A 15,000-nucleotide genomic window follows, 5' to 3' on the forward strand; every position below is an offset into this window, starting at 1 on the left:
CTCCTTCCTCCTTCCTCCTTCACCTCCTCCTCCTCCTCCCTTTCCTCCTTCCCTTCCTCCTTCCTCCTCCCTCTTCCCTTCCTTCTTCCTCCTCCTTCATCCTCCCTCATCCTCCCTCTTCCTCCTCCCTCTTCTTCCTCCATCTTCCTCCTCCCCCTCCTCCTCCTCCTCCTCCTCCTCCTCCTCCTCCTCCTCCACTATCCCTCCTTCCTCCTCCTCCTCCCTATCCCTCCTTCCTCCTCCTCCTCCCTATCCCTCCTTCCTCCTCCCTATCCCTCCTTCCTCTTCCTCCTCCTCCCTATCCCTCCTTCCTCCTCCTCCTCCTCCCTATCCCTCCTTCCTCCTCCTCCTCCTCCCTATCCCTCCTTCCTCCTCCTCCTCCTCCCTATCCCTCCTTCCTCCTCCTCCTCCTCCCTATCCCTCCTTCTTCCTCCTCCTCCTCCTCCTCCTCCTCCTCCTCCTCCTCCTCCTCCTCCTCCTCCTCCTCCTCCTCCTCCTCCTCCTCCTCCCACTCCCCCTCCTCCTCCTCCCTATCCCTCCTTCCTCCCCCTCCTACTCCTCCCTCCTCCTTACCTTCAACCTCGAGAAAAGCTGCTGGTACTTCTCCAGCTCGGCCTCGATCTGCTCCTGAGTGTCCTGCGTGAGGGCGGCCGTGGGCGAGTCCCTGCGCGTGGGCGTCCTCATGATGGAGAGCCTGCGGTCCACGGCGGCGCCCAGGTCCTGCTGACGGCGCTCCTCGGCTTTTTTCCTGTGGGAGGCGATGAGGGTGGAAGAAGGTTTTGGCGTTTCTTTTTTTTTTTTTTGGCCTTTTGCACTCTGTCCCTGTCCCTTTCCCTCCCTCTCATCACATGTGCTGCACTCCACCCCATTACCAGTCCTCCTTCCCTCTCCCCCATCACCTGTGCTCTTCCCACCCATTACCTGACCTCTTTCCCTCTCTCCCATCACCTGTGTTGTTCCACATTACCTATCCTCCTTCCCTTTCCCCATCACCTGTGTTCCTCCCACCCATTATCTGCCCTCTTTCCTGTCTCCCATTACCTGTGTCGTTCCCCACCCATTACCTGTCCTTCCCTCTCCCCCATCCCTACCCCATTAGCTGTCCTCTTTCCTTCTCACCTGTGTTATTCTCCACCTTATTCCCTGTTCTCTCCCTTTAACCTCATCACCTGCGCTGTTCCCTTCCCCATTACCTGTCCTGTCCTCTCTCCCTCTCCCTCTGCCTCCCTCTCTCTCTCTCTCTCTCTCTCTCTCTCTCTCTCTCTCTCTCTCTCTCTCTCTCTCTCTCTCTCTCTCTCTCTCTCTCTCTCTCTCTCTCTCGCTCTCTCGCTCTTTCTCCATCCCTTGTGCTGTCCCCACTCCACTACCTGCTTTCTTTCCCTCTTTCCCTATCAACTGTACCGTTCCCTATTACCTGTTGTCTTCCCTTCTTCTCCTACTACCTGTACCGTTCTCCACCCCATCATCTGTGCTCTTTCCCTCTCCCCCATCACCTGTACTCATTCCACTCCATTACCTGTCCTCTTTCCCTTTCACCCCATTACCTGTTCTCCTTCCCTCTCCCCCTATCACCTGCCCTGTTCTCCACCCCATTACCTGTTTTCCTTCCCTCTCCCCATATCACCTGCCCTGTTCTCCACCCCATTACTTGTTCTCCTTCCCTCTCCCCCTATCACCTGCCCTGTTCTCCACCCCATTACCTGTTCTCTTTCCTTCTCCTCCCATCATTTATGCTGTTCCCCACCCCATTACCCTCTCACTCCATCACCTTTGATATTCACATCCCAAATACCCGTTCTCTTTCTCTCTCTTCCATTACCTGCGCTGTTCCCCATCACATTATCTCTTCCCTTTCCCTTCCATCCATCACCTGTGCTTTTCTCCTCCTCTTCCTCTTATCATCTGTGCTATTCCCCACCCCATTATCTGTTCCCTTTCCTTTTCCCCAATCACCTGTGCTCCTCTCACCCTATTACCCGTTCTCTTATCTCTTCCTCTTCCTCCTCCTCTCATTACTTGTTCCTCCTGCTTACCGAAATTCGAAGAGCCTCTTTTCGCGTTCCCTCTTGGTCTCGTAAGCGCTTTCCTCCTCCTCATGCAGGCGCGTTCTCAAGCAGTCTCGTGTTTTCTCTGCTTTCTTCCTGCTATCCTGTGCTCGGGGAGAAAGGAAATCATGTTTTTTTTTAAATTGAATTTTTGTATTTTTGTTGTCTATCTTTTTCTCTAAGATTTGATGCTCTATGAGGTCATGTTGCATTTTCGTTAAGGGGAACGGCTGCATCTTTTAATGGTCTGTGTCTATCCATCTATCTATTTAGTTATTTCTTTTGCTTTTAAGGTATACGGTACTATATACAGTACCTGGTGGAAGTGCATAAATCTATTTCGGTTTCTCTGTCTTATGTGTCTATCAATCCATCGAACTGTATCTATCTACATATCTCTATCTCTCATTCAGTCAATTAATCAGTCAATCTATCTATCTATCTATATCCATTTCTCTTTATATGTATCTCTCTATCTACCTCTGTCTTTTTATATATACATATGCATGTGTATATATATGGCCTCTCACCCTCAAGTTCTTCAAGGAATCCTTCTCCTCGGCGAGTCTGGCGTGCAGCGTGTCAAGGGTCGTCCTGTAGGAGGCTGCCTCCCCTTTGAGCGCCGTCACCATGGCTCCGTAGCGCCGCTTCACACTCTCCGCCTCCGTCACACTCACGCCCACTCGCTCCTGCTCGTTCTCCAGCGCGATCAGATCCTGTGGGGGGCGTGGGAGGGAGGGAGGTGGGCAGGGGGTGAGAGGGCGGCTTTAAGAGGCGGAATAAAGGTTTGGTGGGAAAGGTGCAATCCTCAGTTCCTTTCAGTTTGTTGTTTTGTTATTTGTTTGTTGTTTGGTTTGTTGCTAGTTCGGTACTTATTAATGTTTGTCATGCTGCACGTGTATCTTATATTAGTATGTTGGTTTGTTTATCAATACTTTTATGTGTTTATAGTAGTGTATGTCTGTGTTTCACTACCTATGCAGATATAAATACTTGCACATATTAATTAATATATATACACATATACTAAAGAAAGTTAGGTGGGTAGATAAGAAGATGGGTTAACAAGGCAGTTAGTTAGACAAGTATTTAGGTAGTTAAAGACCAGAAGAAAGGTGGAAAAGCAAGTATGTCGAAGAGGACACTGCTAAAAGCAAGAGTGAAAACCCACAGGTGATGTTGCAGGTAAGGATGACTTCTGAAGATGAAACAGGTAAGGAGGATGAAGTTGTAATTGTAGGGTGAATACTTAGAGTGACGTTGTAGGCGAAGGTAAGTAGAAGTTAAAGACAAGGGGAAGTACAGAGTGACGCTAATAAATGGTGGAAAAAAATTAAAGTCTTTTCGGTGACAAGTGTGCAGATTTAAGATGAAACGAAACTAAATCATAAGAAGGCACTTTTCGATACATTTAATTTTGATAATTAAAGAATATAAGTTTTCACCGACCTGTTGTAACTGCTGAATTGTGCGGTGCTCTTCCTGTACCCTGTCTGAAGACGATTCCCCCAGCTGTTGTTTTAGGGAGTTCAGCCGATTTTCACGCTAAAAATGAGAATGTTGAGGCATTATGAGGGTGGCGCGTAGTGGCCATAGTCGAAAAAAAACAATGGTGATAATGATAAAACATTCCACGGGTTTGATTATGAAGAAAAAAAAAAAAAACAATAATTGTGACAATGATCAGAAATGGTATGAGTAAAAATAAGAATAGCAATAAAGGTGATAAAGATTAGATAATGCATGAGATCAGAATATGGAAAATAATGATGATAGTGAAAAGGCATTGCATGGGTCAGAACATGAAAAATTATAATGGTGGTAAAAATTGGAAATTGCGCTGGGCTGAATATGACATAAATAATAATAATCATCAAAGGGCTAACGCCGACGGTTGCGCATGGTCGCATCCACCCTTCGCTTCCCGCCACGATGGTCCCTCATGGCGAGTCTCCAGGCAGGTCCTCGGCCCATATCTAACTCCTCGCGGCAGGTCTCGTCGAGCTGTCCAAGTTATGACCTCCTAGGTTGTCCCATGGGCCTCCTCCACCCAGGATTGTCTCGCAGAGAGACAACCTGATGGGCAGGGTCATCCACAGGGAAACGAGCTAGATGGTTGGTGATCCCGGATTATGCAAGTAACAGGTCCCATGCCAGTCTTGCGGTGTAGCCGTCAGTTGGACACATGGTCCTGTCAACTGTACCCCATGATCCAGTGAAGAGACTCCAAGGCGCTAGATAGCGTCCAGGTTTCGCTTCCATAGAGCAAAACTGGCAGTATCAAGGCCTTGAAGACACGTAGCTTAGTCCTTCTGCATCGGCACCGACATCTCCAAATGCTCTTGTTGATCGAATTCATGGCTTCTGCTGCCAGACCATCTTGGTCTGACAGCCCAGAAAAATGAATTATGCTACCAAGGTATGAAAACTTCAACATCCTCACTGCAAGCATGGATCGACTGAACGGGTTCCCGATACCAAAGTCCTGAATCTTGGTCTTGGTCTATAGACCTCGAGGCCTAAGGGCTTTGACTCATTGCTAAATGCATCAAGAGCTGCCACCAGTGACTCCAGGGACTGATAGGATAGCAAAATCATCGACAAAGTCTGAGACCTTAATATTGTCCAGTGTTACTCCACACTGACTTTGGGTAGTAGCTCTGCCCATTATCCAGTCCATGCAGGTGTTGAAAAGTGTTGATGCAATGACAGCCTTGCCTCACCCCTGAATTAAGAGGGAAAAAGTTTGACAGGCCCCCACCACATTTTACAGCACTTTCGGTACCGGTATATAGGCTTGCTATAAAGCCAATAAACCGTGTCGGAATTCTCCCAAGTCTCAGAATCTCCCATAGCAATTCTTGATGCACTGAGTCAAACGCCTTCTTGAGGTCGATGTAGGCTCCGTTTCAGAAGAATGTGGGTGAAAACGTTGCCTGGTATACTGAGCAGTGTAATGCCACGGTAGTTGCTACATTCCCAATGATAATCTTTCCCCTTCCAGAGAGGGATGACCACGCTCCTCAACAGGTCAGGGGGAGTGGTACCAGACTGCCAGATGGCAGTTAAGACTGCATGCAAGCTCTGTGCCATAGGTTCACCCCCAGCCTTTAGCAATTCACCAGGGATATCACATATGCCTGTGGCTTTCCCACACTTCAGTTTGGAAATTGCCATCCTAACCTCAGTTACCACTTGCATCCAAGCTAATTGTTGGAGGGTCTACCTGGTACAGCTGCTCAAAATACTCAGCCCAACGTTCAAAAACCCCAACATGATCTGAGATAATCTGGCCATCCACTGAGCGAACTGCAGTCATCTGTGAGGAGGACTTAGAGCTCAGTTTTTTGGTAGGTAGGACGAAGTTCATTTACCAAGAAATGGTCTTCAACCTCCTCAGCAAGATTCCTTATAAACTGTTCCTTGTCCCTTCTCAGCAGTGTCCGAGCTCTATGCACCAAAGAGCGACGCAACTCCTGGTTGCCGATCAGCCGAGCCATGTGACATGCTTCAGTGACCTCCAATGTCTCCAGAGATATGGAATTCTGCCTTGCTCTCGGGCGTACACCAATGGATTCCTGCGCTGCTTTTGAGTGTTTCACACTTAAAGAACTTTCACAGAGCAACTAGGTACACCAGGTTTTCGAGTTTTGTGACCTAGCAAATTCCCGGAGGAGGAGGCTGTTCTCACTACTGGGATCAGCTCATGAGCCATGGGGACCAACAGACAACTCATAGCCAGCTCGATTACAGCCGAATACTGCATTGAAGTCGCGCAGAACAATGCGAATGTCTCGCTAGGGGCAATTGTCTGCCACATATGTGAGTTTGGCATAGAACGCCTCTTTCACATCGAGTTTGCAAATATTGGTAGGAGTGTACATAGCAATAAGAGACATGAAGCCAAAAGCATACAGAGGGTTGAAGTCGGCTTTAGATGGCTAAGGCTACTTACTGGAAGTGATGACCATCACAGCAACCCAACTAGTAGTAGGTGTACCTACCCATACTGATCGTGCCACTGCCAGGTCTCACCTCCAAGAGGGCTGTCACCTCAACTCCCAACCGCTCAAATTCCTTTGATAGCAGAGGTAACCGCTCGTCCTCCTCCAAGGACCGGATGTTCCAAGCGCCTACCCGGATAGTTCGCCCAAAGTTAAGCCTCGGGTGGTTGCTCTGGGAGGATGCCACCTCTGCCACCCCCTGCCGTCGCTGCCCCAAATAAAGGGGGTCGGCAGGCTGTGGGGTCCAACGTCCACCTGTGGGGTTCCCTAGGGCTTTGCCCCACAGGCCTCATGCTGGGTTGGCGCCTGTGGGGATGCAGGCGGGACAAGTAACTCTCATTCCCATCCTGTGCACCAACATTTGCCCTCCCAATGGGACCCACAGCCTGACTTGCTGGCTGGATGGGAGGGACAGCACCCCTCCCCCCAGCATATCCATTTATTTCTGTAGCTGCCTGTGAGTTATCTGGGGGTAGGATAGCTGGTAAGGCCCACCTCCCCCGAGCCGCCCATTTACCCCAGGGTGGCTGAGGGGCAGGAGTTGGTACAGAACCAAGGCGTGTCTACACGCCGGTGGGTCATGGCTCTGTACTTCTGGGGCCTCCTGCTGCTCCGAGATCCCCCACAATTTTGCTTGGGACTGCAAGGTACTCATTTCCATGGATGGCCACGAGGAGGCACTGCAAGTCTCGATGACGGAGAGGCTGTGAACTGGCAGGGGAGGCTTATGCAGAGCTGCTCCCCTTTTCGCAATAAGCTAGCCAGCGGTGGCAGCTGTAAGCGAGAAGGCATGCAAGCACATAACACTATCTACGCTACCACACCATCGCTTAGCATCATCCTGAGCATGGAGCAGCCACCTACAAAAAAAAAATATATATATATAACAATAATGATAATGATGATAAAGAATAGAAATTGCATGGGGAAGAACTTGATGAATAGTGATAAAGATTAGAAAAACACGGGTCTGAAAATATGAAAAAATAGGATAACCAAGAAACCTCATCACATACGACTACCACACGTGCTCACCCGCTTCCTACTACTACTGCTCACCTGCTTCCTGTTACTACTGCTCACCTGCTTCCTACTACTACTGCTCACCTGCTTCCTATCACTACTGCTCACCTGCTTCCTACTACTACTGCTCACCTGCTTCCTACTACTACTGCTCACCTGCTTCCTACTACTACTGCTCACCTGCTTCCTATTACTACTGCTCAACTGCTTCCTACTACTACTACTCACCTGCTTCCTACTACTACTGCTCACCTGCTTCCTTCTAATACTGCTCACTTACTTCCTATTACTACTGCTCACCTGCTTCCTATTACTACTGCTCACCTGCTTCCTTCTACTACTACTCACCTGCTTCCTACTACTACTGCTCACCTGCTTCCTACTACTACTGCTCACCTGCTTCCTACTACTACTGCTCACCTGCTTCCTACTACTACTGCTCACTTACTTCCTATTACTACTGCTCACCTGCTTCCTATTACTACTGCTCACCTGCTTCCTTCTACTACTACTCACCTGCTTCCTACTACTACTACTCACCTGCTTCCTACTACTACTGCTCACCTGCTTCCTATTACTACTGCTCACCCGCTTCCTTCTACTACTACTCACCTGCTTCCTACTACTACTGCTCACCTGCTTCCTACTACTACTACTCACCTGCTTCCTACTACTACTGCTCACCTGCTTCTATCACTACTGCTCACTACTGCTCACCTGCTTCCTACTACTACTGCTCACCTGCTTCTACTACTACGCTCACACTCATGCTTCCTACTACTACTGCTCACCTGCTTCCTAACTACTAACTACTCACCTGCTTCCTATTACTACTGCTCACCTGCTTCCTACTACTACTGCTCACCTGCTTCCTACTACTACTGCTCACCTGCTTCCTACTACTACTGCTCACCTGCTTCCTACTACTACTGCTCACCTGCTTCCTACTACTACTGCTCACCTGCTTCCTACTACTACTGCTCACCTCCTTCCTCTACTACTATGCTCACCTGCTTCCTATACTACTGCTCACCTGCTTCCTACTACTACTGCTCACCTGCTTCCTATTACTACTGCTCACCTGCTTCCTACTACTACTGCTCACCTGCTTCCTACTACTACTGCTCACCTGCTTCCTACTACTACTGCTCACCTGCTTCCTACTACTACTGCTCACCTGCTTCCTACTACTACTGCCAACCCGCTTCCTACTACTACTGCTCACCTGCTTCCTAATACTACTGCCCACCCGCTTCCTACTACTACTGCCCACCCGCTTCCTACTACTACTGCTCACCTGCTTCCTAATACTACTGCCCACCCGCTTCCTACTACTACTGCTCACCTGCTTCGTATTACTACTGCTCACCTGCTTCCTATTACTTCTGCTCACCTGCTTCCTACTACTACTGCTCACCTGCTTCCTACTACTACTGCTCACCTGCTCCCTACTACTACTGCCCACCCACTTCCTACTACTACTGCTCACCTGCTTCCTAATACTACTGCCCACCCGCTTCCTACTACTACTGCCCACCCGCTTCCTACTACTACTGCTCACCTGCTTCCTAATACTACTGCCCACCCGCTTCCTACTACTACTGCTCACCTGCTTCGTATTACTACTGCTCACCTGCTTCCTATTACTTCTGCTCACCTGCTTCCTACTACTACTGCTCACCTGCTTCCTACTACTACTGCCCACCCGCTTCCTACTACTACTGCTCACCTGCTCCCTACTACTACTGCCCACCCGCTTCCTACTACTACTGCTGACCTGCTTCCCACTACTACTGCCCACCCGCTTCCTACTACTACTGCTCACCTGCTCCCTACTACTACTGCCCACCCGCTTCCTACTACTACTGCTCACCTGCTCCCTACTACTACTGCCCACCCGCTTCCTACTACTACTGCTCACCTGCTCCCTACTACTACTGTCCACCCGCTTCCTACTACTACTGCTCACCTGTTTCCGAGAGTGCTGGAGGAAGTTGAGCCTTTTGACGAGGTCGTGCAGCTTGTACTCGGAGGCCCTGATGGCGCCCTCCGCTTTCTTGACCTTGACGGGGGCGCTGATGGCACGGCGCCGCTGCTGCAGGACTCTCTCGACGCTCCGCTCGCTGCCCTGGGGAGCCAAGGGGCGTCAGAATTCGGCGGTTGTGCGATAGTTGGGTTAAGGGATGTGATGCCCTGGAGCTGGTGCAAGGATGGTCAGATTTTCATAACTAGTCAGTTATCATATATATATATATATATATATATATATATATGTGTGTGTGTGTGTGTGTGTGTATTTGTGCGTGTGTGTGTGAGAGAGTGTGTGTGTGTATGTGTGCGTTTGTGTGTGTGTGTGTGTGTATGTGTGCGTGTGTGTGTGAGAGTGTGTGTGTGTGAGAGAGAGTGTGTGCGTGCGTGCGTGCGTGCGTGCGTGCGTGTGTATTTAATCACTTAATTATCGCATACATCATACACACGCACTTGTGTTATCATATATCACAATTATTGCATTTCCCTAATAACCTCATAGCTTCCTATCTCACAAAGACATCTTTCTATTAAGCGGAGTAAAACAGCGCACTAATTAGAAGACGCGGTTAATTACTTTATGCTCAAGTCTCAGTCACGTGATGCATTTTTTAGAAGCCAAGTTGAAGGAGCAATATTGGACAGGAAACTCCGGGGCATATTGTGCTTAGGACAACAAAGAGCACACAGTATTTTGCATATTAGAGGGGGATAATGATGGATATTTTAAATGACATATTAGACTTGTATGTGAATCTGGTGCGAACTGTACAAAATATAAAATATTCTATATTTTTTATGATATATAAGATTGACGATTAAAATATTAAAATATTGACTTGATATTAATATATTTTGCAAACGACCGAAGACTTATTTTCAGATTATATGGAAAAAATATAATCTGAAAAGTCTCACATAAGAATCACACTATCACATCTGTAAAACATAATAATAGATAAATAAATATATATAAAAAATATCACCTGTTTTGCCTCCTCGATTTTGACATGGAGGTGTTTGATCTCGCCTCGAAGGGTCGTTATGGCCGCCTTGTTAGCTTGTTTCTCTCCCTCGCTCTCCTCGTAGAAGGCTTTGCTCTCGCCCTCTGCAAAGGGAGGAGAGAAGGAATGTGTTTTAGCTCTTTTTGTGTCTGACTCTCTTTTTATTATTAATTATATTCTTGTTTTGGTTTTCTTTCTCACCCACCTCTCAAATTATGTCTCTCAATCTCTCAATATCAATCTCCCAATCCCCAATCTCCATATCTCTCAATCTCCCAGTCTCCCAATCTCTCTCTGTCTGTCTATCTCTGTCTGTCTATCTCTGTCTGTCTCTGTCTCTCTCTCTCTCTCTCTCTCTCTCTCTCTCTCTCTCTCTCTCTCTCTCTCTCTCTCTCTCTCTCTCTCTCTCTCTCTCTCTCTCTCTCTCTCTCTCATCTTCAATCCCTTTATTCTTAATAAGTATCCCTTAATACCCCTCCCTTTAGAAACATGCAAAACACAGAATTAACAATGAAAAGGTAGATAGAGGTAACTTCATATTTCAAGGATAAGCAACCACAAAATCGTCTTTAGGCGAAATAGAAATCCCTACCGAGTCAGCAAGGGATATTGATCAGGTGGAACATAGAACAACAAACAGACGTAATGAACGCAAACCAGGCGCAGTTTAGTCGATAACCATGCGTGATTCGGGCGGAAAATGAGCTCTATTAGCCCTTGGAACGCCGAGTGGAGTAGAAACCTCGGGGGAAATTATGTAGTATTATTATAAAGACTTTATAAATAAAAGTTGCGTCCATCTCCTTCCCCCTTTCCCCTTCTCCCCCAGGGTGTGAGGCTACTGGGGTGACGCTCCCACGAACCAGGGGGAGCTCGTGGCCCCTCAGGTATTGGTCTCGGTCTTGGGGAGATTAAAACGAAAAGAAATATTGGAGGAAAATACAAAAATGTCAGGTTGGAAAGGCTTTTCGGAAGAAACTTGGGAAACGTGTGTGTGTGTGTGTGTGTGTGTGTGTGTGTGTGTGTGTGTGTGTGTGTGTGTGTGTGTGTGTGTGTGTGTGTGCGTGTGCGTGCGTGCGGGTGCGTGTGCGTGTGCGTGTGCGTGTGTTATATATATATATATATATATATATATATATATATATATATATATAATGCGCGTGTATTATATATATAATGCGTATGTATTATATATATACTATATATATATATATTATATATATAGTTGTATATATGTATAGTTTTACTGATAGAGTTGTAAATCTTAGATATATACAAATGCACACACGCACTCTCTCTCTCTCTCTCTCTCTCTCTCTCTCTCTCTCTCTCTCTCTCTCTCTCTCTCTCTCTCTCTCTCTCTCTCTCTCTCTCATTCTCTCTCTCATTCTCACTCTTGTTTTCTCATAAACACACATACATATACTGTTTACCGTGTATGTATATATATATATATATATATATATATATATATATATATATGCGTATAATGTATACTGTGTATGTGTATATATACACATTCTTATACTGTATACTGTGTATAGATGTGTGTGTGCGTGTTTGTTTATGTATGTATGTATATATATGTATATACATAATATATATATATATATAAAATATATATATATATATGTGTGTGTGTGTGTGTGTGTATGTGTAATATAAATATATGTGTATATATATACATATATATATAAACATGTAGTTGAACAAGCACAGAAAGGAATGATATTAGTATAGAATTAAAGATAATATGATAAAGAAAAGTGATAAAACCGTCAATGCTCTCACCTGACAACTGAATTTTCTTCCGAAGGGCTTGGATGTCGCTGTTAATCTTGGCTTTCTGTTCTGCTATGGACATCATCTCGGTTTCCTCTTTTTGCGACGATGTTCATTAAGGCTCACTTTACGGGCATGTGACGGAAATTTTGATCCTTACCATAGCCTCAAGTTAAGGTTGAAAGTCTCATACTGTTTTAATATTTTACGTAAATCGGTTTGGGAATGTATGTTGCGTTTTAGAATGCATCATTTTCATTTAGTTTTTTTTTTTTTTTCTTACAGGTATCCATTCCTGAAATGTATGGTTTAAATCATATATAACAAATAATTTGCATTCATATATATGGAACGTAATTATCTCATAAACCTCTTAACAATCGTTTACACAAATTCTAAATATCAACAAAGTAGAGTAATCTGATTTTCCATAATGCAAATATCAAAACACCTTTACACTCTTCACATACTCACAACAGCGCATAAATAACGCGCAAACAACAAGCTGTTACTACATTCTAGACTCTCTGAGGGAACTAAATGACCTCAGTCTCTCCCAAGTTGTTTACATGCGTTTCCATGGCAACGAAGGCGCATGACTCGTAGCGGGCAAGAAAACCTTGATACCGAGCTTTCTGGAAAACAAGAAATAGATCGATTTCTCATACTTGAATTCAGACACAAACAAATGTGTACGGTGTACAATATCTATATAAAGATATATACATGCATATACACGCACGTACGTACATACCCACACACACATGTATATTTATGTGTATACATATATACATATATAAAAATTAATAAAGGTATGTATGTAATATATATATATATATATATATATATATATATATATGTAATACCTATATATGTATATATAACTATCTATCTATTTGGTATATGAATCAATCAATAAATCTATGTATATATATACATATATATACATATATAAACATATATATACATACATATATACATACATACATTATATATATACATACATACATACATACATACATTATATATATACATTTTATATATATCTATATATATATGTGTGTGTGTGTGTGTGTGTGTGTGTATGTGTATATGTGTGTATGTGTAATATATAAATATATATATATATATTTACATATATATATATATGCGTGTGTGTGTGTGTGTGTCTGTATATATATATATGTGTGTGTGTGGGGGGGGGGGGGTGTCTCGGTCTATCTCTGTATGTTTTTTTTGTCCATCTACCTCTTTATCTGCCTTTCTATCTATCTATATGTTTATCTATTTCGTACTCTGACATCTCTTACTCTCTCTAATTATTTATCTCATAATCTTCCTTGCTATTTGTTTACCTATCTATCTATTTATCTATCCATCTGTCTATCTTTCTCTTTCTGCCTATCAGTCTTTCTATTTGTTTTTATAGAAACCTGTCTATCAGTGTAAAAAAGACAGCTGATACAAGAAATGCATTTTACGAGCAGTATTAAGGAGTTCACACTAGTCTATTCTCTCCAGGGATCCCTTTACAGAGTAGGATATTTCCCCAGCTGTGAAGGGAAGCGAGATGAGATGAGGTGTAATTACTAGGAATCTTATTACTTGATAGTCTAAACGTTGTTATGTTGTCATGATAGGTATAATCGTATTGTAAAAATAAGTGATATATATTACAACTAGCAATGAAGCGTCACTAATTTTGTTTAAAGATTATTTAGTCAAACATTCATTTAATCAAGAAATGTGAGTAAGCACCCACTCCTCACATATTATGATAGCAGAAAGTTAAAATAACAATAATGGATGAAATCAACAAGAAACTTTGCTTTGCACGGGGTTTAATCATAGAGCTGCCAAGGCTGTGTCACGATCAAAAAAACAATATTTTGACCAATTTCAGTCATACTGTGGCCGTTGCTTTACGACTTAAACTTTTCAAGTCAACAAAAAGAAATATCCAAGAAATCTCGTCATGCAACGGTACTCATTTTACCAAGGACAGTGGGAGTGATAATATTTTGGAAAAAAAAATATACCGGAATATGTTGTGCAACAATTTCTACTGTACAAGCTTCTCGATAGAAAACGTACTGATAATAGAAAACCGAATAATTTAAGGGGTAACTTTTTTTAAAAGTCAAGCATGCATGTAAAGTGATCAGACACATATGGACATGTGTTATGATATATATAGATATGTATATATATGAATATATGTGTATATACATACTCGTATGTATGTGCATGTATATATGCATATATATATATATATATATATATATATATATATATATATGTGTGTGTGTGTGTGTGTGTGTGTGTGCGCGCTTATGTGTATGTATATATATATATATATATATATATATATATATATATGTGTGTGTGTGTGTGTGTGTGTGTGTGTGTGCTTATGTGTGTGTGTGTGTATGTATATACATATATATGTATATATATATATTTATATATATATTTATATGTGTGTGTGTGTGTGTGTATGCGTGTGTATGTGTGTGCATTCATTCATTAAATTATTTATATGTTTATTAAATAATTAATTTATCTATCTACCCATCTATTCATTTGTGTACGAATCTATGCATATAGGTCTACATGTATATAATTTTTTTTCGATACTTGCATCACCTCACAAAAAAATGACAGCATTAACTTAAGACACGTATTAGAAAAATGCTATTACTGTGTTTTCTGAAATCTCTAGATGAATGACATTATCCTTGGAATATAAATTGGTTGAAAACGAATATTATTGATTTTGGTCAGACCCATATTCATAATGAATTGATTACATAATATTTGATATTGATATATAAACGAGAATATAGTGAAATTGATATTGGGGAAATATTCGCCAACAAACGTGAGTATAGGATTTCGTGGTTTTCATTAAAAAAAAATCCAGTTTGAATTATGATGACATATATTAGCACAATACCTGGTTATAACAAAACGAAGAGGAAGGGAAAAGCAGAAAAGGATAACCTGTTATATGTATTTTTAAATGGCGAAGAATGATAGATAAAGGGAAAGAGCGGTAAATATTATAAGAAATTATACGTAAACAGACGTAAAAATTACAATAAAAAGTAAAAC

At 43.3% G+C, this 15,000-nt stretch overlaps 1 protein-coding gene across 2 annotated transcripts in view; it reads right to left on the reverse strand.

Moving 5' to 3' along the window:
* The window catches only part of LOC125043935 (outer dynein arm-docking complex subunit 3-like), a 17,442-nt gene extending 5,044 nt beyond the window's left edge, over positions 1-12,398 (reverse strand). The window contains exons 1-8 of one of the 2 annotated variants that reach the window (XM_047640323.1): positions 12,357-12,398; positions 11,896-12,181; positions 10,087-10,208; positions 9,042-9,200; positions 3,495-3,590; positions 2,576-2,761; positions 2,034-2,149; positions 574-748 (exon numbers count right to left, since the gene is read on the reverse strand). In XM_047640323.1, coding sequence (XP_047496279.1) covers positions 574-748; positions 2,034-2,149; positions 2,576-2,761; positions 3,495-3,590; positions 9,042-9,200; positions 10,087-10,208; positions 11,896-11,971 — 930 coding nt within the window. In that variant the 5' untranslated portion in view covers positions 11,972-12,181; positions 12,357-12,398. The remainder of the gene's footprint in view (positions 1-573; positions 749-2,033; positions 2,150-2,575; positions 2,762-3,494; positions 3,591-9,041; positions 9,201-10,086; positions 10,209-11,895; positions 12,182-12,356) is intronic. The other variant, XM_047640333.1, reaches the window with a different exon arrangement.
* Positions 12,399-15,000: the final 2,602 nt, after the last annotated feature.

Source organism: Penaeus chinensis, chromosome 3 (genome assembly GCF_019202785.1).
Source record: "Penaeus chinensis breed Huanghai No. 1 chromosome 3, ASM1920278v2, whole genome shotgun sequence".
In the NCBI taxonomy this organism is placed as follows: domain Eukaryota; kingdom Metazoa; phylum Arthropoda; class Malacostraca; order Decapoda; family Penaeidae; genus Penaeus; species Penaeus chinensis.